Raw genomic sequence first — 27,657 nt, 5'->3', positions numbered from 1 at the left:
GGAGCGGCCCAGACCCCTCCCCTGTCTGCGGCGAGTGGCAGCGGGGAAGGGCGGCGGCGCCATCACGTGAGGGCCCTGCCTGGCACTCCGCTCCCCGCGCACCCCGCCGCTGGTGCTGCCGCTGCCGCTGCTGCCGCCGCCGCCGCCGCTGCCGCCGGGCCTGTCCCGAGCCCCGCCGCCTCGCCTCGCCTCGCCTCGCCTCGCCTTGCGCTCCCATGCCCAGCAGCGAGGCGGTGCCGCTGGGGCTGGGCGTCTGCCGCAGGTCGGGGGCGCTGGGCGGCATGCTGTCGCTGGTGGCGCGGCTGCTGGAGTGGCTGCGCTCGCTGTTCTGGAAGGAGGAGATGGAGCTCACCCTGGTGGGGCTGCAGTACTCGGGCAAGACCACGCTGCTCACCGTCCTGGCGGTACGCGGCCCCCGGCCCGGGGCAGGGCAGGGCAGGGCGGTCGGGGTCCGCTGGAGGGCGGGGGTGATGCGGTCGCGGCCGCCCGGCTGAGCTGGAGGGGCCTCCCGCCCGGAGCCGCCGCTCCGCGCCCATTCCCTGGCAACAAGTGCGGGCTGTGCCGCCCCTGCCATGGAGTACCGCGGCGGTGCGCTGGGATGCGGTGGGAGGGGGCCGGGCGGCGGCCTGGGGCAGCTCTTGCGTCGTTTGCAACCTCGAGAATTTCACAGCAGGCTCAGATGGGTGTGGGAAGTGTTTTCGGAGAGAGAAAGAAGATACCTTTTGTGTATGACTGCAGAGTATGCCGATCTCGGAGCACATTCACGGGCATGGGCTCTTGCTGTGGTTCAGAGTTGGCTTTTCATAGCTAGTGTATCCCAAAATAAAACATTTTGCATCCCCCATGGCCACAACTTGCCTGTCACTGAATTCTCTCCTCCCATCAGTTGCATCAATATTAATGCCTACCACAATTTCTCCATAGCTCTTTCCCAGCATTCAAGTCTGATTCCAGCATTCCCTGCGATGATGGCCTTGCAACCTCTAATGCTGACACCTACCATGACATTTTCCGTTTTGTCACCATGCTGAAATGTGTTCTTTATCTTTGTTTGCTGTGCCCTCCAACCTGCTTTTGGGTCCATCCCAAAGATTTCCATTGGAAGATGGAAGCAAATATATATATGTTACATGTGCTGACTGCTAGTCATGAAGCTTAGTGCAATACCCTCTTCTGCAAGGGGATCTCTCTTGTGAAGTGTATTGCATCTTCACCTGCCATGAGATAAAAGTTCCCAGATATTCTTCAGTCCTTATCTTGAAAAGCTACTAGATCATGAATCAAAAGCAGACCAGGAGGTGTATGGCCTAAAGTCAAAGAGGTTGATACAATGAGAACATGAGTATATGGTATTTTTTACTTGCTTTTGTATAGGATTATAGATTAAGGGAAAAGTAGGAGATGATGCATTAGCATGAGGGAAAAAGCGGAGAGCAGGAGAAAAAGGAATTGAGCATAAGTGCTCAATGAAAATATGTTTGGATGACATCAGCAACCAATGAACAGAATATACCTGTAGCTTGTATTTTAGTTGGTTTGTTAGGCACTCAGGTGGTCCTAGTACCACAGGCCTTAGCGCTTCTCATGCCCATTGGAAGTGTTCATTTTCCAAGGGTGGGCCTTGCTGAGGAAAGGAAAAAAGGCATGAGAGATTACATTGGTTCTTGGATTGTTTTCTTGAACAGAACAAAGAAGAATAGAGCAGATCAGAGACTTCAGAAGTGTGTGCTGTCAGACTTTGTGCACGTTTATCCACTCCCTTATATATACCACCTGTGGAATGGTGTCATAGGTGTTTGTTTCTCTCATGCTAATACCTTGAACAGCAGAGCACTCCTGTTACTGCAGGTCTGATTTTCCCAGCAGATGTTATTGCTTAAGAATATTCTACAAGGCATTCATGCTTTCTGACTTGGGGAGGGCCACAGATTTCAGGTTTTGTAGCTTTTGGATCTTTCAGTCTGGAGATGACATGCCACGATAATCACCGAAGAAAAGTAGTTGGAGAATTTGGAAAAAGTAATTCAGGATAAGGCAATGGATGATAGTTTACTCTTAAGTACTGTTGATCCAGGAACTCTGTGTGTGTTTGTGTGTATGTGACTAGAATGTGACAAGATGAAAATAACTGTTGTGAAATAGTGGCTACTTAAAATGCAAGCTGCATTTGATCTGATCAAGAAAAAAATTTATAAGAAATTACTACTTTTTTTCGCTTCACAATAGCATTCAAAAATCCTATTGTGCTAGCAGTGAATAAACACCCTTTGAGACAGTCTCTCCCCTCAAGAGTTTAAGCCATATTTAGTTCTCTGTTACAAGTGGAAACCTTGGATAACGCCACTGCCTTTTACTGTGGCCATGCACTGATATAATGGAATAGAATCTGGCCCATGGTTTTGATATGGTAGGGGGTTATGACTGTGCTTATTGTCAGTTCAGTATTCAGCAGCTTTTAGAGGACATTACAAACTTCTTAGCATCAGTTGTTTTTCATGTGCATTGGGATGTAATCTTTTTTTTACTGAAATATGACTATAAACTTTTTTGCACATTTTAGATATTCACAAAAATAGGTAGTTTGTTATGTAAAACCTCCTTATCAAGCAAAATGGAACATATTTTTTTACTTTATGATGCTTACAGCACTCAAAACACGATAATCAGAGCTCTTAAAGTAATGTGGGCAAAAGATTCAAGCTGTTGCTTTCTTTTCTTCATTGTGTGGTAAAATGAGGAACTGTAAAGGTAATACTTTCTTCGTAACTGGTTCCATTCAATCAGAATGGAAAATTTTTACAGGAAAATTCTAAAGTCTTGTGAAGGGGATGCTAATTCTTTACATTCTATCCTCAACACCAGAGCAGTTGTGATGGGGTTTTATTGGTTTGTTTATTTATTTATTTTATTTTTACCTTCCAGCTTAGAATATTACATATGATGTATAATTTGCTGACAAAAGTGGAATCCTGATTTTGTGAGTTTGTTTAAACAATAGCCTCCCGAGTCAGCTGTCTGGTTTTCCAGGCATTCCTGTCCTTGAGTAATGATTCTACATTTTCAGGGTTTATGTGTTCACATGTGTTTATATGTCAGTCCTCTGCAAATAAATGTACTGTATATTTTAACAAATTCTTAAGAATCATTAAGGTTGGAAAAGACCTCCAAGATCATCAAGTCCAATGTTTGACCGAACACCGTCCCATCAACTAAACCATAGCACTATGTGCCATGTCCAGTTGCTTCTTGAACAGTTCCAGGGATGATGACTCCACCACTTCCCTGGGCAGACCAGTACCTGATACACCAGATGGTTAATGGTTACTGATTGGCTTTGTCTTACTACATACAGTTAAAAACTTCTGTCACTGCTATATGTATCCATATGAAACTGCAGGGGCGTTTGTCTTCACTTTTTTTTTCCTACTGCTGTTTACAAGTTACTGAAGCAAGGAAAGAGAAGGAAAAAAGAGACAGAAGATGTTGAAGATGTATAGTACAGATTTTAGCAAGATGGTTCCTCTAAGCAAGGTTGAACAAGTAATTGATGGAAGCTGTTTCTTTCCTAAAGGATCTAATTCCAAAGCCCCAAATCATGTGGTATGATCAAGTAACTGTCAAAAGTTATACAGCTTTTAAAGCCTCATATTAAAATTAGTTAGCCTTAGTTTGTAAATGCAAATTGGAGACAGAATGTAGTCTCACTCCACCACAAACAACAAAGAGAAAAGTTGCAGTAATCACAGCACTGGGAGGTAGATGGTGGCACTGTGTGCACTTAAGGGCACATACTTTTTCCAATGTACTCTGAAGCTCTGATCCTCCATTTCTCACATGAGAGGAAATTGATGGCTGCATCCCTCCTCGCCCATACAGCCATATTTTCTTCCAGAAAAAAACGCTGGGGCACATAGAATGAAGAGGTGGTGTTGTGATTTTGCTCTGGGTCAATTTGCTTTTACACGTCTCACACAATTACTATTAGTTGACAGAAGGTTTATGCAGACAAAAGAGACAGGATTTGGGGGAAATAATATGAACATTTATTACTAGTAAAACAAAAATTACTAATAAGTTAAAAACTAAAGAACTATATCTACAACAATTTTTACTTAAGTAAAAGTGCTATGTATTTACAGAAATACTTCTCCCCCCTTTATACCAGTCCAAGGAGGAGAAGCAGTCTCATTCTCCATTTTTGGAGTTCCAGATTTCCTCAATAACTCTGCAGTACTCTCGTCGCAGATGGAACTCCTTCATCTCTCTCTCATTCTGTGTCAGCCTCCCTCGGCTGGGCCTACCCCCTCCTGGGCTAAGACTGGAGAGTAGGGGGTTACCCGGGTTCTGAAGGTTTTTCCTTCCATAGGCTTGCAAGGGGACACTTGCTTACTATGGTTCTTCTTCCACGGAGTTACAGGGGATAATGGCTTATAAGTCTACCCCTGTTTCCTATGGAGGTCCCTTCCCATGGGAGAATAGTTCTTGATAGACTTCTCGGCATGGGTCTAGCATGGATCTCTCACTGAGATCCCAACATCCCACCTGAGCCGTCTCGCTCCAGCGTGGGTTTCCTTCAGGGTCACAAAATCTTCAACAGGACTCTGTCTCATTTCAGGTTTCTCATGAAGTTTCAGCTTCTTCATGCATCAACTTGCTCCAGTGTAGACTCTTCCACAAGCAGCACGGGGATCTTCTCATCCCAACAAACTTTCATAGGTAGCAAGGATTACTTTTTAGTCTTTTCCCTGCTGAAGGGAGAGAGCAAAAAAAGGGGAAGAAACAAGCCTCCCTTTGCACAGTTCTTCTTTCTCCTCCGGCTGCCAGTTTTGACCTTGGAGGTCTCTTATCTCTTCACTGGAATTTCTCTGCAGCAGTTTCTGTTCCAGCAGTTCATCTTTTAAAGTTTTTTTTTCTTCACTCTCTTACAGAAGAGAAGGAGGAGTTTCAGTGCTACACCTGCTCCTGGCCCAGGGCCGGGGAATGAGGAGGCCTAGCCCCCCTTAGGGCCTTGTTGCCACCTCTACATGGCTGCTGCTGCTCTTAATTTCAACTGCACAATCCTCTTTTTTTTCCATTTTCTTAAAAATGTAATTAGCAAAGGCGTTACTGAGAGTTTTAATTGGCTTCTTGTCTGGAACTTCACCTGGACAAAACCATTCTCAACCTCAGGGGCTGGCCGACTGGGCAAAACCACAACAGGTGGATATGGGCAGATAGATATAGAAGGGCAAGTCAAGAAGGTCCTTCTTTCCTTGTTGGATGACTGGAAAACCAGGACAGCTGTGTAGGTTGCAGAGAGTGCCAGGACCTCTATGTAGATGTAACTTAAGTAACTAACTGCATATCTTATTGTAGCATGCCTAGGAGACACACTAACCTATTAATTATACATTTTCAAGAGGAAGAATGAATAATCTTACTTAGATTTGAGTTTGTCTCTCTCCTCAAAAGCTGTGTTCTGTAGTGGGTGGAAGTCTGTAGGATTCCTGTTGGCATGATGGCAGGTGTCCCTGTTGTGAAAATATTTCTCTGAACTGAAGAAGGAGGCAGCACTTTGGTTTTATGGTTGAGGGTTTATGGTGTGCTGAGTTAGAATGTTGTATTTTTTTGTCTTAATGTTATTCTCAGCTTTTATGGGGGGACTCCTCCGCTCTCAGAAAAGGAAGGATTACATAGTACTCTGTATAAGTAGTCCTTCGCTATTTTTTATATTTGGAGTTAAACCATTGGTAACAGTAGTGAGAAAATGCACAAAAAAGTCTTGGTGTAGTCATTTTTATAAAATTTTATCATACTGTGAGTTGGATGACCTTTGATGGTTTCTTTCAACTCAAGGCATCTATAATTCTGTATTTTGGCCATGCTCTTTCTGCTTTGCTGAAGGATCAGATGAAGAATTATCTGAAGTCTCGTGGTTTCTGGGGTGATCTTTGTTGCTGAGGAGAATAAAAGATCATTTAAAGGGGCTGAAATGAGCAGTCTTCCTTGACATGTCAATGCAGTAATTGAAGGGCTGGCCAGTGCTCTGGCTGAAAATTAATGTGATATTATACAGTATTGTTAAAAAAAAAAAAACAGATTGCAAATGAGAACCTTTCTTACTTGTATCAATTGTTTCATAATAAATATAATTTTGATTTTGTATTCTAGTCGGGGCAGTTCACAGAAGATATGATTCCCACAGTAGGCTTCAACATGAGAAAAATAACAAAAGGAAATGTTACCATAAAGGTAAGTGTGCATGTTCAAATTCATAGAGTGAATAAATAATGGAGTAATTTTAACAGGAAATATGAAAGCATAGGACATTTCATTTAAGATTATGGGATCATTTCTCTGTTTTTGTAGCTCCAAAGTAACTATTTTTAAAGCAAACGGTCATATATTTTTCTGTTACAACAATCTGTTTGATTTTATTATATTCCATGCCAGGCAGAAGCTTTGTTGCACTCTTTTGGGCTAGAAAGGTCATACAGTTTTGAGATACTAAGGTAGCTGAGTTGACTTCTGGGGAGGAACCTCTGCTCTCTCTCTCTCCATCTCTCTCCTCCCCTCTCACAACTGTAAGTGAAATCTGAAGCAACGTGACTCCTAACATGCATATCTCAGCGGAGAGTGTGGTTTAGCTCACATGCTAAATGTTAGCTATGCTGAAATAGAACATCTAATGTAAGCCAGTTATCAGGGAATCATCTCTTAGGGCTATAGAAAAAGAGAGATGATGCCACGTTGGTTGACATACATGCCATAGGCATCAAAGTAGAGATAAGTGACTCCAGTAGTATTAAGGCACTGTGTTGTTTCATTATGAAGGGAGCCTGGTTGATTAGTCTCAATCAAGTCACAATTTCTAGCTAAAATTAGGTCAAGTCTTTACCTTGACTTTACTCTCCTTTTCCCTCAGTTCTGTAGATACTCTTCCTCTTGTTTGGTGACTCCTAAACCTGTGAGAATTTTCTGAAATTACCTGTGATGTGAATATGAGCAGTTGTTCACTGTCTACCCATTCTCTCTAAGCAGAGAGCAGGTAAAGGGTGGTAAAAGGTGATAACTGATTTCTGTTGGTTGAGGGATGTTAAAGTTGAACTAAAAAACCCTAAACCAGAAATGACCATAGTGGTATAAGTACTGTCTGTTCCTGGTCTTAGTATCTTGCTATACTTTTACAAGATTTCACATGATTATAGAACCTTCAGCTGTACACTTCACTTGTGTAAGTCCTTCAGTGTTACAAGCTTGCAGAATAATCAACAGGTTCCTCTCTACAACTGCCTGTATGTTATAGTGCCTAATAAGGTAGTCTTTCAAAATCTATTGAAATGGAAAGTCTCATGTCACCCAACTACTTGCTCTCATCACCCCAGCCCTACTGCATGTAGACACTATTGAAATTCATGTCATGTTTGACTGAAATAAGAACTTTTGACATTACCCATAATTTGGTTTGCAGTAGAGCAGTTTTCATACTGTTCAACAGGAAGATGTACCGATCAGCAGAGAGCTGTTTCCTTTTGCTGTGGAGTTTCCCTCCAACTCTCCTCATGCCCATTAGCTTCTTGTCATCAAACACGTTTCCCTCTTCCACTGCCTGGTTTTGTTGTGTTTCATCTGCTTTCATATAGACACAAACACCAAACTACCTGCTCCTGTCCCTTAAAGAGGAAGCAACAATTGTCATTGCTTGATTTAGGAGTGAGTTTGTCAGAGAAGGAGGACAAAAATGAAATTCAAGCTCTGGGTCCTTGTTGAATGTATCTCAACAACCATCCATGCGTTGCCGAGGAAAGAGCTGAACTATACTATAGAAAGAACATACTTCAGCCTAACAGTACTGTGATACATTCCTGTTTGTCTTTTCCCCAAAGAGTACCTTTTTAATCAAAAATCAGAACTTGAGCTTTTTTCCTTTGGGGTCCAAATTCTGCTTTCCAAACAAAGCCTTTCTTGAAAGGGAAATAAAACCAGCACCTCTTTAAAAAAAAAAAAGTCACAAAATAACCTCTGGTACAAAATGCCCATGGTAGCACTTCAGAACCTCAGTATGATGTTTTTCATGCTAGAGACAAACTAGACTTACCTTCTGGGAAACCTAAGAGAGAATCAGACCAGCGTAGTAGGGTGGCAGAGATTAAAGGTCATCTTTTACAACCATCTCAAGTATTCATAATGTATGGTTTTACCTCTACTTTAAGCCTGGCCCTGCACCCTTGCACCCCTTTTTCATCAGCATCAGTGGTCACATGGCAAAGCAGTAGTCAGATCAGAAAACTGGTCTAGGTGAAAGCAGCCTCTGAAAAACGCCCCAACCAACCAAACCAAACACACATCCATACTGGCTTCTCCTCAGTCAGATTGCCTAAGTGTCCTCCTTAAACAGCTATATGATTGCTGGTACCACCACATTGTGGGAAAGTAGGATACAGACACAGGCAAAATGGTTCATTTCAGGAGCAGCCTGGACAGATTGTCTTAGCTGTAAAACACCGTATTTAGAGCACAAAATCTGAACCAGAAGAAAGCAGTCTATTTGGTGAGAAAAACAAGGTTTTCCTTCATCCTTCCACACTGGTAGCTGCAAGCTTGAGTACAACTACCACCACCTGTTGCTAGAGGACTGCCAGAGTTATGTATTCAGTACCTGCACATAGACTGCTCGTGGATTCAGATAGATCAGGGACAATATTTAAAGAAAAAAAGTTTAATGCTGTGTTGTCAGGATTTATAAACTTTGGATGGTGTTAGGTTTTCTAGTCTGCATGATGAATTCATGATTCATATTTATGAAAGAGAATTTATGGAGGAGTGCCACAGTCACTGATATCAGAAGAACAGTCTGATTGATATGCTAATTGTAGAGATTCCCCCCCCATATTCTGTTTATTATTCACAAATTATCATGTACACTAGCTATGATAGCAAATCAAATAATGTATTTACAATGAAAACATCAGAAATACTACCTTAAAAGTGCAGATGCATCCTGTGTCATCCTATGCTCTTATATGTCAGTGGCAGATGTCCAGGAGAACAGAACCAGTAACGAAATTGTGATTAGCATTGTGATACAAAGCAGCAAATGCAGACTCACAAGCAAAAGCTGTTTGTTTGAGTTGAAATAGTCAAACTGTCTCAAGTTTTCACTTACTCAGAGGTATTTTTTTCTTATTTTTTCAGGGATGCAGGTGTTATTGTCCATCTGCCTGAGCCTTCCCCTTTCTTTCAGAAGGGTACATTTGTACTGGAGCACTACCTTCCACATGAGCTTTATCAATGTTTTTTAATTCATCCAGGAGAGAATTCTATTTGAGTATTCCTAAATGTCACTTTCATACCCTTTTTATCGCAGCTGCCTTGGTTTACCACCGATCAAAGAAGTCCATGGGTGACACAGTCACTAAAAAATTACTGAATTCAACCATAGTTCATAAATAATCTAGGAACAGGAATTTCCTCTCAGTTCTTTTATTTTCTGTCTTTTGCCTAAAAACAGTGAAGCCATGATTTATATAGAGAAAGCATAAGGAAAGTTTGAGTGCTGTACCGATGCTGCTGCAGAATTGTCAGATATAGAAGAAAATTAAGAAGTTGTTGGTCATTATTAAACTAGACAAAAGTCCTTTATAAGTAGGCAGAGTCTTCAAAATAAAGTAGTTTTTGAGCCAGGATTAGTTCAAGAACGAAATGAATAATAGTTTATACTGGAGTTTGTCTGCACAAAGGACATTACAAGATTAAGTTTGTGCAGGAAGAGGGCGTGTGAGTTTCTGTGGAACTGTACCTTGTTTTATACTTTGATCTCAAAAGTAATTTTATATGTAGTTCTTACAATACAGTCTTAAAAATAAGGAGATAATGCTAACATTATTAATGTATTTGTTGGTTTCAAAAACGATACTTGGTTTGGAAGCCAGTCTGCACAGGAAAATAACAGCTTCTCTCAGTCTCTCTCTTACAACACCACACAGTGAAAGTAAGAGGTGTAGGGGAATATGGCTCTTATGTATACATGCATAGTTCCTTAAAAGCCTGCCAAGATGAAGTAGTTGTATTTTACTATTCCTGTATCTAGGTTAAAATATTGCAGCCTAATTGCTAGATAAAATTTCCAAAATTATTTTAATGTGAGAAGAAGGACATCATTTGTTGATAAGTTGATGTCTGAGGAATGGTGAGGGGGTACTCCTTGCTAGAATCCTCTTATGAGCTATTTGCAGCCCAGTAACAAGGATTCAAAGTGAAATTTTCTTTAACCTTTTTATCTCAACAAAACAGGTTACCTTCCTCATAGAAATATTACAATATCCAAATGTTAGCTATTAAAATTCTTGGATAAAGTGTTATTTTACTGATCCTGTGAAGTTCTTTAAGCATGAAGGGAACAATCTCCATGCTAAGCAGCGATTCGACATTGTGTCTGACCTTTTCCAAAGGTTTCAGGGGACACTGCAAAACATAATCAATTAAATTTACTATAAAAGTGAGGCTGAGAAACCATCTGGGTCAAAAAGTCATCAAATGAAAAATTGACATTCCAGAAGTGAAAGATTGATCACCTTAGGCAAAGTAAGTTGCAACACCAGCAGGTGGGTGATACTAATCCTTTATCTGTTTTTTCTTGTGTTTTAGGGTAGGCCACTAAGAAGCAAGTACTGTGCTAGTGCAGTGTCACCGCCAGGTTTCTTTTCTACGGTTCCATCTGCAGATCCCATACAATCCCAGAATGCAGTCTGATTTTGGCAGTCATTTCCAGAAGCCAGTAGATTTATTCTCATTTTTAATCTGTAGTCTTAGTGTGTAAAAGTATGGTCACTGTCATGCCTGTGGGTATGAGAATTTATCTGAAGCACGCTAAAAAGAACACTGATGTATGGAAGCTGAAACGTTTTGTGGGAAAATGTCAGTGTCATGTGCTCTTAATTAAGTTGAGCATGATCAGAAATGTAAAGCTGTCAGCTTTAACCATGAATTGTGAAATTTTTGGCTTGTCAATATATTTAGTAACCTGTCACCTGTTATTTCTGAAACAAAGAGGCAAAAAGGACAGATTTTACCACATGGCATTTGAAATCTATAGCAGGAAGCTTTATAGGTTTTGAGGTTGTGGTAGAGGTATTGGAATACAGGATGATTTCTAGCATCAAAATATGTGTTGTGCTATAACTTAGGAATCTATTAGAACTGTTTTGATGAAGTCCATTACAAAACTGATGGCTTTTTTTTCCCCAACAAAAAAATCTAACTGAATTATTTTGAGATTTTAATTCCAAACAAATTTTGTTTGCAGAGTAATTTGATTTTGATGGATTTTCTGTATTTTTGGGTTTTATCAGTATTAGTAGTCCTTTTACTTTTTTGAGATTTACTGTACAACAAGGTAGACAGCAAGTAAAAACCATTGTTTTAACAAGCCAGGTTTCAAGGACCTCAGAAGATGTGCATCATGAACTGTTGTTTTAAGTGATTGTGAAACTCTAACTAACCAACTTTAGTGGTGGTCTTAGACTAGGTATAAAAAGGAAATAGAACACCACAAGGTATGCATACCCACAGATAATGCCGAGCTTCATTTTCCGTGCTCTTGCACTTGTTTTTCTTAAAATTGCACTGCCAGGTAGATTCTGCACAGCCCAGCTTTTGCGGTAGGGAGGAAGTAGAGAGAAGATGCTCAGGGAATGGAGCTGCCGGGGCTGGAGTGTGGTCACCCCGGCTGTCACCACTAGATGCCAGCGTCCCTCCACCGCACCTAGCGCGGGCCCGCTGCAGGAGGGTGATGCCGGGCTTCTTGCTACTTGCAGTTTGCTCTGGTGTGGCAGAGGGGAGGGGCAGGATACTCGCTCTGTGCGTTCCTCCTTTAGCTTCCTTCGTTGCAGCACTCCTCCTCTGGACAGTAGTGTTTTCAGGTCTCCACACATCCACATATAAACAGAATCCTCCTGCTTTGTAATGCTTCATCCCACTATTCACGATATCTTACCTGTCATGCCGTCATCTTGCATGTCATGCAGCAATACAAACCTCTCTGTGTAGTCCCTGTATGGCTCAGCAGTGTTGCAGATACTGGCTCTGTATGGCTTGGGTCACCCTGAAAAGGCCATACCATATCTGGGCTGATTTCAAGTCAAAGTGGCTGTTTCTATAAGGAGGAATTTTTACTGAATGTCTCAGTGATTATCATAGTTGTGTATAAGAAGAGCTGTAATGATGGCTTCAAAAAGGGCTGTGATCCACAGCAGGAAGTCCAGTTACTAGTGATAAATCTCAGGGGTTGTTTAGTGTGTTCAGTGGTGACCTGGATGATGGGGCAGGGTGCATCCCCAACAAGTTTGCTGGTAATACAAAACTGGGAGGAGTGCCTGGTACAGCAGAGCATTGTACTGCCATTCAGAGGGACCTCAGCAGGCTACAGAAATGGACTGATGGGACCCTTACATAGTTAAAAAAATGGCAAGTACAAGGTCCTGCAGCTGAGAAGGATCAACGCCAGGTATTACTACAGTCTGTCTGTCTGGGAAACAGCTTTGCAGAAAGAGACTTGGGTGTGCTTATTAACACCAAGTTGGTCATTGGGAAGCAGTGTATCTTTGCAGCAGAGAGACAAGACCAACAACATCCTGGGGTGCATTAGGAAGAGCTCTGACAGCAGGTCAAGGGAGGTGGTCTCTCACTTTTATTCGGCACTGGTAAGGCCATACCTGATGTACTGTCCAGTTCTGGGCTTCCCAGTACAAAAGAGATGTGGAGCTACTGGAGAGAGTCCAGCGAAGAGCCATGAAGATGATTAAGGAACTGGAGCATCTGTCATGTGAGGAGAAGCTGTGATATCTGAGACCGTTTAGCCTGGAGAAGAGAAGGCTCAGGAAGATCGCATCAGTGTAGCCAGAAGATGTAGCCAAACTTTTCTCCAAGGTGGGCACAGACTGAAATATGAGAAATTCTATTTAAACCACAAGAAAAAGCATTTTCAGTGTGAAGAGGATTGAATATTGGAACTAGTCAGGTTCTGGAGACTCTGCCCTTGGAGGATTCTGCTCTGGGTGACCTTGCTTTGACCAGGGAAGGTTGGATTTTGCAATCTTACGGATTATGCCTCAGTGGTTCTGTGAGGAGGACTTAAATAGAGGGTTAGAGAGTGGCTCAAAGCATAAATGTGGAGCATACTTGGAATTACTTAAGGATCAGCTAAGAAGGAAAAGTATGAAAGTACTTTCCCGTCTGATAGTTTGAGAAAACCTTTGGAGACTGTATCTATGCTGGGAGTTGTGTGCTGTAGAGTGTGAGACAGGATCACATATTACACAGGAACCTCTGCAGTGGTCCAGACAAGTGCTTAGGGGCAGAAGGCAGTGCCATCAGTCAAACAGGCAATGTTGAATGTTTCACCAGTCATTCAGAATAACTGCTAGGACTCCTAAAAACAAGGACCGAGAGTTGATCTCAAGAGTGAATCAGATATTTACCAAATATCTTAGGTAATTGCCTCTTAAAATTTGTTCTTCCATGAAGAAGGTTCTACAACGTCTCGTTTTGTACAATGTTCTTTCATTCGTGTTAGAAAGCTTTTGTCCTGGTATCTGACATGAGTTGCTGTAATCACAATCTGAGGTGCTTTTTTCTTCTCTTATATACCTAGCAGCCATTTCCTGGGAAACATTATAGTTGTGCTCCCCTCTTTATAGGCTATATTTTCAAAATCTCACTCTCTCTTATCAGGAGTTTTGGAAATTTTTCTATGTTTGTTCTGTTGACTGATTCTCAAAACCAATATAGAAGCCTCCCTGACACTGAGGACAGGGCAGTATATATTTCCAAAATCGTACATAAGATGCTTCTGATAGTCCATGCTGATTTAACATCTGCAGTACTGTTGCAATGCTTATTTAGTTTGTGAGCTACTCAGACTTTTTTATCCTGCACCTCTATCTGGTAATTATCCATTTTGTGCAGATGCATTTGGTTCCATTGGTGCTTTGTGTTAAATTTCAGCTGCCTTATTTCAGACCATTCCTCTATCTGGTCCAGATAGTTTAGGATTCTGATATATTCTTTTCACCCACTCTCAGATAGCATTTACCTGCAGCTTATATAAACACAAGGTTCTTTAGTTTTATATACATTAGACAATTGATTTCAAAAATTATTAAGTTTTTCATTTTTCTCTTTATTAGATGAAGAAGAGGAACACTGCTAGTTGAAGATTCCATCTAGAAAAGGTGACTATTTAGGGTTTGTCTCCACTGAGCTTAGCCAGGTGATAAGTAAGCCAGCCTGAGCTGGTTGTCTGAACTCAGTGGAGAGCAGCGTGTACTTTGCAGGAATGGTTCACCTGGTAGGCAGGGTGGGTGAGACAAATAATTTTCTGCTCTTGATGCCCTCTGAGCTCCTTAGTAGCCACAGAAAAATTTTGGTCACTTGGATTAGGTGCCTGCATTTTAGGTGTTTGAAGTCCCTGTCATTACACATTGAGTTGGGTGTGAATGCAGTGACTCCTTGCTCTATGTGTTTGAGCTCATCGGTCACATCTCAGCACCTGTAGCCTTGTGTGTACAACATGGTGGTGTTGGATGTTACTCGTGCTGCCTTATTCTGCCCAAATACTTTTCTGTGTTTACGATTTCAGGTTAATTTTTGTGGCTGATATTTTCTGAATACTTCCAAGGAGAAAGATATATTTCTGAGTTTCAAGTATTTGTACTGTTGGATTCATCTTCCAAGTGAAGATATCTGAATGTATGTCTGCAATGAGGTTTAAGCTCCTTTTATGATATTCATAGGAGCTGTAGTCAGTACTGTCAAGCCTAGAGCATAATTCTGTCATCCTGAAGATGTTGCATCTGATCAGCTGAATGGCTGTCTAGACTTTGCTGACTACTGTGAGATTGTAGGTACTGAACCCACGCATTGACATCAAGATACAAATGTGTCATTGTACACATCTCTGTCCACAAGAAATATCTTACCCAGCATGTCTGAAAAATGCCGTGTAAACTGACATCTAGAAAATACTTTTCCTGCGCCTTTCTCATGAACCATCAAGCCTTCCCACAGTATAAGCTAATTAAAAGAAACACAGCTAGAGTGAGTGTTAATGAGCCTTCCTGTAACTGAAAGCTTTCAAAAATCTTCAAACCTGTTCCTCAGCTGCATTTTTTTGCTCAACTGTCATGATAAAGCTCTGTGCAAAAGGATCTATCTGCTCCTTAAACGTAGGTAGTTAATAAATACTGTGGTAAACAATGATTCCATGATGGTGATCTAGTTTACAGATTAAAACATTGCACTTTTAAATGAGAGTGTAGGCTTGCAAGCACAGTAAGAATTACTATACTATAGGAGTAGACAGGAACAAATAAAATAGTGATTTATAAAATGCGGTACCAACAAGATATGTACCTTTGAGGTTGAGCCTGGACAACTCCTTGAGATTTTGATCTCCTGTGAGAAAATGTTACTGAGTATCAGAGAAACTTTTTCTCAGTTTGGTTTGGTCATTCTGTAGGTCTTTTATGATTCTTAAAATCAGCTGGTCTTCTAGGGATAAAATTACCTCTTCAATATTATGAAACCTTTATTCCTGAGAGACCAGTGAAAGCCATGGGAGAAATTTGAAGTCCAGTCTCTTTTTAAAAACACCCAAACAAAACAAACTTATTTTTAAAACTAGCTGTATGTTCAGTGGTTAAAGTGTAGTCCCCTGACTCTCCCTGTTCACACCTAGAATATAATTTTTACCTGTGTATTAAATATTGGGATACAAAAATAGTTGATATACAAAACACACAAGACTCATTCAAGAAAAGGTCTTTAATGCTACAACCTCTCCTCTTTCCTTCCTGGGTGCCTCTTGTATTCTCACAGTGCTGTCTGTTCAGTCATGTACTGTGAAAATGCTTTGGGGCAGCAATTTGTGTTTCTAATAAAGTAGTTAGCTCTTTCATTGGCTATTCAGTAGAATAAAGAATATTAGAAAGTTACTACTGGAACCATTTTGGTTTCATAGGCAGAAAGGTGAGGACTGTTTTTTTCATTTCATGCATTTTTTTTTAACTGTATTTCAGGTAATTATAAATTAATATATTGACATAAACTGAGTTCTCAAGCACTACTAAAAACACTTAGTCTGTCTTGTGTCCTTCATGTTGTACTTTAATGAATAGCTGTAAGCCTGATTAGGGAAACTGACTGGAAATTACTTATCTTTCCATTGTTTCAAGGTGACTTTTTCTCCTAATGAGAGTAATCTTGTTCTGCAATGCAATTTAGTGCAGTAAGATATAGTACATCATCAAACAGGGACAAATTAGTATTTTTTTGTCTTGTATTTGTTTTCTGGAATAGTCCAGGCTACATAATCTTGTAGATTTTCATAGCTACCAGTGTTGCAAAAATCTAATCTGACTACTGGCCTGCCCTGTCCTCTTTCACTTTCTTTTTTCTCTGATCTACCAAGAAAATAATTCAGTTTCTTTTTCCAGACACACAGATGTGCACCAGATGGCTACAGATAGTTGCAAGGTCCTGATGAGTTATTGGAATAATTAGTGTTGGTATAAGGTTTGTCATCTAATCATAATGTTGAACTGTGTACTCCTCACGTTCAAGCTTTTATTATATAAGGGTTAATTTTATTAAGACTTTTGAAACTGTGCTTCAGATGTCAGTGCAGATAATAATTGATGCTTCATGGTCAGAAGTTTCCTCAGCTCTTTCATATGTAAAATTCTTCATCTTATACAGGGGATCAAAGGCAATCTACATTTAGGTGAAATACTAATTTTATGTCAGAAGGAGCAGTAAGATATCAGTCAGGGAATGATTTTAATGGTGAATAGGGAAATATTTCTTTCTAAAATATGAACACAAGATATTGAAAATTATACAGAAATTGATACATAAATACCATTTATGAGCCATGAAATTAAAAAAATAGTGGATATTAATTGCAAAAGGCTTTATCCCAAGGGTCTATTCAGTCTTACTCTTTTGTGCAAGTCTTTGTTGCCACAGCAGGTTTATTACATTTGGATTTATAGTGTAAATGTGAAGACAAGTCTTAAAATTTTACTTCTCCGTATATTATTTCCAAATTCAGTTTCTTCTCTAATGTATATGCCTCCTAGATCTGGTATATGGTACCTATTGTTTTGACAGCTAAATCTGATTGAAATAAGAAATAATTACTTCTCACTGTCCTTGACAGAGGAACAAATCCATGACTTATTTTTCAGTGTTCATCACTATTTTAATAGGTGTGTCACTTGTAACACAACTGTCTTTGGATGTAACTGCGACAATTATATTATCGCACAGCCCTTGCCTGCATGATTTAGATATGTTCCCTGGTATTTTGATCTGGAAAACAGTTTTGAAACAAGATTATTACCATACACCAGAAATACTAAATTTTTTGCAAGCAAAGCGGAATAATTAACTCCTGTACAGAAAAATAACGTGTTAGCCTTTTAAGGCCGACACATTAATTTAATAAGGAATTTTGTGGGATTGCTGGACACTAATAGAATGCATAAGTATTTGCAGGATTGGAGCTTTATAAAATCCCTAGCAGAATTTGAGCTTTTTTTCCTTAAGGGTCACACTGCTTAATCACTTGAGGCCTATCCTATACTACTGTTTCCTTTCTGATTCTGATCAGTTAATCCATGCTTCTTTTAAAGCATATTTGATGAACAAATGGGAGAGCTGTGGTGGTATTGGAGCTCCCTAGGGTATAACATCCCTTATGTGGACTCAATCTGCTCTCCAGCCAACTCTTTATTTATTTAATATCTGGTTTTAGCCTGTTGAAGGTCTGATACATTCTTAACTCAGGTCTCCCTAGCTGCTTTAAAAAGTGAGTGGGAAAGGGTAAGAGTCTTCAAATGGACATTTGGAGCTTTTAATGTCACAGAACTGACTTGCTCTGTTAATGTGCCTGTCCCTTTCCATTGACTGAAAGGGGCTGAGAGGACCAGTCTTTTGAGGAAGGTCACTTAAAAAATTTTGGCATTGGCAATACAACCTGCATGCTGCATATAAGAGTTCATTTAATCTGTTGAGGTAATACTTTGTAGTTCAAAAATGTTTTGGGGCTGGGGTGTTCTTACCTTTTCCAGGTATGGGACATTGGAGGACAGCCAAGGTTTCGAAGCATGTGGGAGCGTTATTGCAGAGGAGTCAATGCAGTTGTGTAAGTTTTCTTTTGTATGCTTACGGAAAATGTACTCTGCAATATATATTATTATAATATTATATATTATATATAAAAATAATATAGATAAGGTTTTCTTTCTGTCCACCTCCATTACATAAGAAGACCCAATACAATAAAAACAGTGGTTTTTTTTTTTACACAACCAGCAATCCAGACATATAAGTAATTGTATATTCCAGGCCATTATTTCCCCACAGACTGTATTTAATTCTGTTTCTTCCTATATCAATAAATGCAGGGTTTATACAACTCAGGACTTTTCTAATGTTGTTGTCAATATGAATACATTTGTCACATTTCAGGTGTTTTAAAACAACTTTCTGCAAGTAATGGTCAATACTATGAATAACTACATTCTCATTGCAGTTACATGGTGGATGCAGCAGACTTAGAAAAAGTAGAAGCTTCAAAGAATGAGCTACACAGTTTGATAGATAAGCCACAATTGCATGGAATTCCAGTAAGTATTTTGATTATTATTCTTACTGGAGTGTAGACAGTAAATCCTCATGAATTGGTTCCTCTCGGCTCTTGAAAATACGAACTTAATGTGATGCAGCCTTGATACATTGAACACTCTTAGAAAAATTATTGTGATATTTTTTCAGAGGACTCAGCATCTTATGAGTGCTGCAGTGTGTTTGTATGTTTTCTTGTCTAAAGGTCAGAATAGATTTGGAAAAAAACCCTGTTTTCGTGTGTGGTATTATCAGACAGTAATTACTTTGAGTCCATCCCCTTGTTGGCTGGTTTTGAACCAGTGACCCAGATATGTTCCTGAGAGTATCTTAAGGCATGTGAGGTTTTTGTCTTTCTGCAGGTTGTCAGACACTGACATCAAGTAGTGTTGTCTGTTTTCAGAGATTGTGGAAGAGCTTGGCTTTTTGCATGTCCTAACTTCTTCTTGACTAAGTTTTTCAAACTTAATTGTGTGAAAAAAAAATGCAAATACACATCTTTTCTTCAATAGGAACTGTCAAAGAATAGCATATTCAGCTGAAATTCTAATGAGGAATTAGGGGTGAAGACTAATGTTTAATTAAATGTAATCTACCAGTTTACAAATCCATCAGGTTAATATTGGTCTTTATGTTGACACCACCAAGCAAGAGTTCATACCTGTGATTGTAAGAAAGAAAACAGTAGTACATACAAATGAAGAAGACGTTGCTCACAACTTGGTGGCTCTTGCTTGGCTCCTGTTTTGTAAGCAATTATTTGGACCCTTCGCCACTGGAAATAATTTAAGTTATCTGAGTATGAGTAGACAGACTGCCAACATAAAAACATTCCGAGAATCAGGATCTCACACATCCATTCTCAAAGGAGAATTTTTCAAGTTACTCTCTATCTTTTTTTATAAGGTTTGCTATTACTGTTGTGATTTTATATAGTAATTACCTATTGGACAAATACTACAGAAATCTATAGTCATGCTGTTCGTACTGTGTGACATTACCTATCATTTGCGCTCTCTTCACTTACTGTTTTACTTCTCACTTTTCCTTCCAGAAATGATAGGTCTGTCATATCTTCAGAATTATTTAATTAAGTTCCTTGCCTTTTCTATGTTATAATACCACATTCCACATGCCCGGCCTGACCAGAATGGTCATTTCCAAGGTGCAGTGATGTATTTTTTACTTACTTTTATTTCATAGGTAGTAACTAGTATTGAACTTCCTTCAATTTATTGTGCTCCGGCTTTGGTATTATAGATTTTGAAGTAACTTTATTAATCTGAGACTGCAGGTAATGAGTTTAATATGTTCTAGATTCATGGGAAATAATGGGACAATCTTGACTTAGAAAATTGTAGCACATCTGGAAAACATTAATGCAGTCATAATTACAAAAACCTTCAATTGCTTACTTTATCTTCGAATGTGCTGAACCTATTTATCTGATCTTCAATTATACTTGAAGTCTTAAGTATTACATAGGAGTTCTGAAGTTCCAGCATCTATTCATTAAATTATCTGTGTTTCTCCGACGTCTTTCCTAATGGCTTCCTTTCAGATTTTTACCATGGATGCTCAAACTGGAGGGAGAAGAATTGGTCATATGGTGGTGCTTGAGTGATACATGGTTCAGAGCCAGGCTGTTTAGTATTTCAGTGTTAAAAAGCAGGGAAGCAGAACTGTAGAGAGAAGCATGTGTGGGTCTTTTGAATCTATCCTCTGCTGCTGGGGACCTACTTTTGATTCACATTAGTCTGGTCCTGTGAATTGAATGTCTGTTGGTGGCTTGAGTGCACCTGGTGCATGCTCTCTTCCACATTTAGTTGCATGCAATCTGATGCCATCCTATAATGCCATCCAGAATGGAGGGATTCACTTCCGAAAGAGACTTCTGATACTAATACACCTAGAAATAATTGGATCCAGTTTTCAGAGGTTGTGCATCTAGCATCTGACCCTAGGAGTGGGAAGTCCGTGATGCTGCCGGTCACTGGTCATTTTGAATATGTCCTCTATTACATTCTAAATACTTATCTGCAAGAACCAGAATAATGCCAACAAACAGTTAAAGACAAAAATAAACTTTCCTTGCTTGTGGATTTAATATGCATATGAATTATTTCTTTCAGGTGTTAGTTCTTGGAAATAAAAGAGACCTCCCAGGTGCACTGGATGAGAAGCAGCTAATTGAGAAATTGTAAGTAGCTGGCTTGTGTAAAAAGCTGAGGCACTGTGAAATTTGATATGTAAGAGAAAATCATTGGAAGTCTAGCAATAACCGGCTATAAAAGATTCCATTTTACATTCTCAGATATTCCACTTCGAGCTCTGCTGGCACTTGACATAGTGATCTACACTGATAATTGACTGCAGTAGATTTGAACCTTTCCTGATTGTTGTTTCAGTGCTGTAAAGTTGTTTCAGATAATCCTGTTTTTCCATCATTGTAGCTACAACTGCTGTGGATGGTAATAGGATCACTTAAACTTTTCAGAGTACATTGTAGTGGCAGTTTAATGCTTGAATGGTATTAGAACAGAACCATGTCAAACGAGGGTCTGTAAATTTAAGCAGTTCAGATATTTTTGGCCTATATCCAAAACATACACTTATTCACTTATTGTTAGTTTCAGGATTACTGAAACTAATGAACTGATGGATTTTAATTGTAATTGTAAAGGAAATACACAATTTTGTAAAAATAGCCAGTATAGCACTAATTTTGTAGAATAAGATTCTATGTGACAAGTCACATAATTTTAGGTAGTAGGAGTGAAGTTTTTGGTATAGTAAGGATGGTCTGAAGTCAAGGCAGCTAAACTGGGATTCACAGGATAGCTGAGGTTGGAAGGAATCTTGAGATCATCTTGCCTACCCACCTGCTCAAGCAGAGCCATTTGCCTCTTAGAGCTGATCGCCCTGGACCACGTCCAGGCATTTTTGAGTATCTCCAAAGATGGAGACTACAGCCTCTCTGGGCAACCTTTGCCAATGCTTGGTCACTCTTAAAGATAAAAAGTGTTTCTGTGTGTTCAGAGAGAGCCTCCTGTGTTTCAGTTTGTGGCCATTGCCTCTTGTCCCGTCACTGGGCTCCACCTTGTTTACAGCCTCCCTTCAGATTTTTGTACACATTGATAATATGTGGCTCCCTAAACTTTTCTTCTCTAGGCTAAACAGTCCCAGCTCTCTCAGCCTTTCCTAATATGTATCTCCAGTTCCTTAATGATTTTAGTGGTCCTTTATTGAACTCTCAACTCTCTCCAGTAGCTTCACATCCCTTTTGTACTGGGGAGCCCACAAATGGACATGGGTATAGCCTTATCAATGCTAAGTAAGACTGTCTCCTTCAGCTTGCTTTTTTGCCACACTGCTAGATCATTTTCAACTTGGTGTGCTTTTCTGCAAAGCTACTTTCCCAGACAGTCAGCCTCTGACATGTCCTGCTGCCTGGGTTAATTCCTCCCTGAGGGCAGAACTTTATGCTTCCCCTTGTTGAGCTGCATGAGGTCCCTCAGCCCATTTCTCCAGCCTGGGGAGATCCCTCTGGGTTGGCAGCATGACACTAGTGTATCAGCCACTTCTCCCAGTTTTCTGTCATCATCAGACTTGCACTCTGCCCCATCACTTGTGACAAATGAAGATGTAGAACAGGATTGGACACAGTGTTGATTCCTGGTGTACAGTGTTAGTCACTGGGCTCCAGTTGACCTTCGTCACCTGACTGTCAGCCAGTTTCCAGTGCACCATCTGCTCATCCAGCCCGTACTTCCTCGGCTTGTCTATGAGGATACCATGGTAGACACCGTCAAAAGCTGTACTGAAGTCAAGATGCACAATATCCATTGCTCCCCTGTCACCTACCAGGCTGTAGATTTCGTTGTAGAAGGTTACTGTGTTGGTCAAGCATGTTTTCGCTTTTGTGAATCCATGCTGACTACTCCTGAATCCATGCTGACTACTCCTGATGACCTTCTGGTCTGTCACATGCCTGGGAATAGTTTCCAGAATTATTTCCATCATCACCTTCCCAGGAATCAAGGTGAGGCTGACTGTCATGTACTTCCTTATGTCCTCCTTCTTGCATTTTCTGAAGAGTGACATTCGCTTTCCTTCACTCTTGGGCACCTCTCCCACTTGACATGATTGTTCAGAGGTTCTTAAGAGTGGCCCACAATGACATCAGCCAGCTCCTTTATCACTTGTAGGTGCATCCCACCAGGGCTGACGGACTTCTCCATGTCCAGTTTGCTTATTTATTCCTGGACCTGAGCCTCTTCCATCAGGGGTACAACTTCCTTTCTCCTGACTTACCCTTGGTCTCTGTGGCCTGGAATCTGAAAGCTAATTTTGCTAGCAAGGGCAGCATTTTCATGTCCTGTGTAAACAGGTACTGTGTCTCATTGAGCAGTGGGCCCACATATTCTTCCGTCTTCCACTAGTCGCTTATGTACTTAGAGAAGCCCTTCCAGTTTACTTTGGCATCCCTCATGAGATCCAACTTCAGTTAGGCTTTGGCTGTCCCATGTCTCTGCATGCTTGGATGATGTTTCTGTGTTCTTCCCAGGTTACCTGTCCCTGCTTCCACCTTCTGTATATTTCTTTTTTCTTACTGGGTCTTGCAAGGAGCTTATAATTCATTCACTTAATGCTTTCTTGCTTTTTTTCTGGACTTGTTAGGATGGATTACTCTTAAGCTTGGAGATGACCTTTGAATATTAATCAGCTTTCTCAAATGCTTCTTTGCTACAGAGCCTTATTCCATGGGACTTTTCCAAGCAGATCCCTGAAGAGGCCAAGTCTACTTTACTGAAATCCAGTGAGGTCACTATTTAGTTGTCTTCTTGATTAGAGTTTTTTATGGTCTGAAGACTCTTTCCTTCTCAGTGCCTCCATCCCCATCTGCTTCAGGAACACAGTCTTTTTTGTGCGTGTCTGTGTTGCTTGTGTGAGGATGAATAAATGAAAATATAAAAAAGTGCTCAGAAACTCTGAGGGGTGCAGCGAAATTCCCAGAAAGAAGTTAATTAAGAAATCAGTTTCTTCCTAAAAGTAGAGGCATCCTTTCAATAGGAATCAGATCTGGTATATTAAGTGTGATAGGGTAAACATCCTGAAGATAAATGGTGTGATCATTTGAGTACTGTTACTTGATTATGAGTTATTGGAGATAAGAACACTAAGTGAAAAGATTAAAAGGTGCATTACAAGACATGGGTGATACTTGGTCGCCACTACAAAATGGTGGTTTTAGCTCATGGATCTTTGTGGGTTTTTTTACTTACTATTACACTGACTTAATGAGAGATTTGAATTTTTGTGAAATGACTTTACAACCTTTTAGTCTTTATAGTTTAAGAAATGTATGGTTTTCTGTGTGGCATATTTTAAGAATTTAATATCTGAGAACAAAATTGAACCCACTGAGTAAAAAGCAGAAAACTTAAATTTAATGGAAACTTGTTTTTGTGGCATTTTAACAATATTTATTATTTTTGTTTCTGTAGAAACCTTTCAGCTATTCAAGACAGAGAAATCTGTTGCTATTCTATTTCCTGTAAAGAGAAGGATAACATTGGTAAGGTTTTTCCAGCATCATCAATATACTCTTTGTATTTAGAATCAGAACTTAAAAATATTAGAGATTTGAGGATCTACCTCCAGTATATTATTGAAAATCTCATTTTACGTTGACAGGTATTCTGCAGATATTGTACACAACTGTATTTGTTTCAACACAGAGTTACATGTAATTTTAAAGTAGGTTGCAGAATTATCAAGTTCCATGTGAAGGTAATTTGACAGGGACCTTGGAAAAGCATATTTAAAGTCCACAGTAATTGAATCCTTTACAAGAAACCTGTGTTACTTTTGGAAAAACAGCAGCTGCATATAAAGACCTTCCAGTTATTAGGTGATCCTAAAAAATGTGGTTGTTTAGCCCCATACACGATTTTACTTGGTAAGCAGGTTTTACGTGCATGTGGCTTTATGGTTGTGTTCATCAAACTGAGGGCATAGAGCTTTTGTCCCACTGGAGATGAAAAGGGTGTATCCTCTAGTCAGGACCTATAAAAGCCCCATGAATTTGTCCTCCATCTGCCTTTGGTGTTTACATTTTCCTGTCTCTTCTATCTTCCACTTCCCTTTCCTCTGCAGGGCAGGAGAAGGGAATGAAGCACAGACTGAGCCAGCAGCAGCAGCAGTTGCCGGGGGGCATGCTTCCTCTGTGCCACCCTCCTTCTCTGCATGCTGCTAAAACAAGTGGTGCTGAATGGGAGGGATACAGCCTGGGTTCATATTTATAGCTTCTACTTGAGGAAGCCAGACTTGCTAGAAGAGCTGGGCAGCTCTGTAGGGCTCAGCTGAATGAGAGACTGTGAGTGGGAATGGGAGGAAAGCCAGTTTCTCTCAGCAGCAGGGGAAATTTCCATCCTACGCAGGATGGAAATACCTACCAGGTAGTGGAGATGGTGAGGAGACTATGCCATTACACCTTGGTTCAGGGAGCTGTGGAAGATTTCAGGTGTGTGCAGAGATGTGTTAGGCAATGAGGGCTTCTCTTGGAAGTGGTGTATGTGTTTGGGATGTGTTAGTTTGAAGGAGACCAGCCCCAGGTCTGCTGCAGTTTGGAATGCAGCTGTTATCTCAGAGCAAGGGGAAATACATACGTTTACATTGAGGAAGATTAGGCTTCAGGAAATAAGGACTACAGAAGACAAAATAGGATAATCTCAATAGGTGAAAAGTAGTGAAGGTGGTTGAGCTTTTTGAAATGTTGTGCTTGATCCTTATCAAATTGGCAAGACTGCAGTGAAGGTTCTCAGAAGTGGTATTGTGTTTGGAAACTGGCAAAACCAGCTTAATTTCTGAACAAATCCTGGAGAAAATAGGTTTTGATCCTAGTTCATTTATATAGATGTCTTGGAGGAGAAAAGCATGCAGAAAAAAGCATTCTAAAATTTGCAAACAGGGAAATAATGAAAAGAATGATCACTAATGCAGAACCGTGTAGATCACTTAATTGTGGAATTTCTGGGAGTAGTGATGAAAAAAGACTCAAATCCTAAATGAGAGAATCGGTCAAGCACCTTCCAGTGTAACATGCCTAGAAATACTGGCCCGATTCCTGAATATTTGCTCTAAGAAGTAATAAATGGGAGCAGACTGTGTATATCATTTGTGTTTGGAATTGTGTGGGCATTAATGGAGCAGTGTGTGACATATTTTGAGGAAGACCTTGAGAAACTGAAAAGAGGTTGAACAAGAACCTAGGGAGATCAAAGGGCTGGAAAGTATAATTTATAATGAAAGACTATAATGAAAATATATTTAGCTTATTAAAGTGATGAAACTACTAGTCCATTAAGGAGAAGACTGGGAGCTGTCTTCTTCCTATGCATTTTTGATTAATGTTAGTGCAGTTGAATGAGATGATACTTGTTTTTCAGTGCAAACTACAGCCTAGCTGACTGGTCTCATCAGGAGGTATAGGTGTAAGGCTGCCAGTTTCTGTGCCCTGAGACACTGCAGAAGATTATTATATAGTTATTAGCTTTGCTTTAGATGCTGTGGGATGCTTTTGTTTGCAGTCTCAGTGCCTAAGCTTGTCTGCAAGGATATTCATGGAGTGCTGTCTTGAACTAAGTACAAATATGGCAACAAATTTCAATTTGAGGGCTAGAGCTGTTGCTGCCCCCTGACATCCTTCCTGCCTTCCTGACAGATGTTACTGCCTTGAGGCAAAAACATCTAATCTGCTCATGAATCAGTTTGTGAACTGCTGCAGATTTCAGCCCAATGCACTAGATTGCATCAGGAGGGGTGCCAATTTCAGCTATCAAATTTTAGTCCAGTGTTGCACGTCTTTCAGAGACCTTGGACTCCTACAACCTACCTAAATAGCTTTCTAATATATTGTGTTTAATATATTGTCACATGAGTGCCCTTCACATTCCTTCTGTTTGTGTATTTCTGCCTTTGTTCTCACACTGCATTTCATTCTCGTCTGGATTTTACAGTTCATTTTATGGTCATCTTAAATCTTTGCTTTTTCAACAGTTCCTCATCTGTGGCTTAGAGAACTTTATGTCAGTCATAATATTTCAAGAATACAAAATGCACGTGATTTAAAAACATAGAAAAAAACAAGAAAAAAACCCAAGTGCTGAGTTTTAATTATGTGTAAATGAGAGCCTGTGGTTTCTAGGTTTTGTTTGGTTGGGGGTTTTGTATTTGCATTAACCTGCTGGTGTTCTGTAGTGCTTCTAGACTCTGCAAACAGGCTGTTGAGTTTTTCATTTTGTTTCATCTATCCTGGCAGACATAACATTACAATGGCTTATTCAGCACTCCAAATCAAGACACTGTTGAAGAAAACTTTGGCTGAAGATAACTCTTCCCCAATCACTTTGACTCCTATCAGCTGTGCTCAACTGAAAAGAGAAAGAATGCAACTGCGTACTTACTACCAGGACTCGCTGTGGTCGTATTTGTTAACAGAAGTAAATCTGAATTGTAACTTGTCTCTCTATTTTGATTGTTTTTTGTTTGTTTGTTTGTTTGTTTTAATCAAGATATTTGTCTGCCTAGGTGAAATTCCTGAACGCCTTAATACAAGACTGGAAGAAATCAATACTTTTTGGGCTGAAATGTTTGAGTTTATGCATGCAAATTGTCAAAAACATAGTAATTTTTTTCTAATTTGAAACTAAATAAACTGCACACTGGAAACAGAAATGACTGGAGCTTTTGAAATGTAGCATATAATTATTTCCCTGAAAACACATGTAGCTGAGTATCAATAATCAATTAAAACTATAATTAAGAGCTTCTTATTTTAACAAAATGCTGGTACTCTGAACACTTTCAAATACTCTGGAGAGAAGTTATTTCCAAAGTCATGTATCTGTAGTTATTTAGTTTTTCCAGTTACTAATGTTAATTATTTGTATGAATATTGTTTTGGAATTGAAAAATGAATTCTAGACA

At 39.9% G+C, this 27,657-nt stretch overlaps 1 protein-coding gene across 1 annotated transcript; it reads left to right on the top strand.

Moving 5' to 3' along the window:
- The first annotated feature begins 140 nt into the window (after positions 1-140).
- Positions 141-27,657, top strand: LOC114062858 (ADP-ribosylation factor-like protein 8B). Its single transcript, XM_027894745.1, has 7 exons — positions 141-404; positions 6,151-6,231; positions 18,111-18,184; positions 18,575-18,668; positions 20,799-20,866; positions 24,174-24,244; positions 26,990-27,657. Exons 1-7 carry the CDS (start codon positions 216-218, stop codon positions 27,037-27,039), a joined length of 627 nt encoding a protein of 208 aa, XP_027750546.1. The 5' UTR covers positions 141-215; the 3' UTR covers positions 27,040-27,657.

This window comes from Empidonax traillii, unplaced genomic scaffold (assembly GCF_003031625.1).
Source record: "Empidonax traillii isolate 1590-97213 ecotype Southwest subspecies unplaced genomic scaffold, ASM303162v1 scaffold441:size580623, whole genome shotgun sequence".
In the NCBI taxonomy this organism is placed as follows: domain Eukaryota; kingdom Metazoa; phylum Chordata; class Aves; order Passeriformes; family Tyrannidae; genus Empidonax; species Empidonax traillii.
Note: the sequence above shows the minus strand (reverse complement) of the source record. Positions and strands in the feature narration are given on the sequence as shown.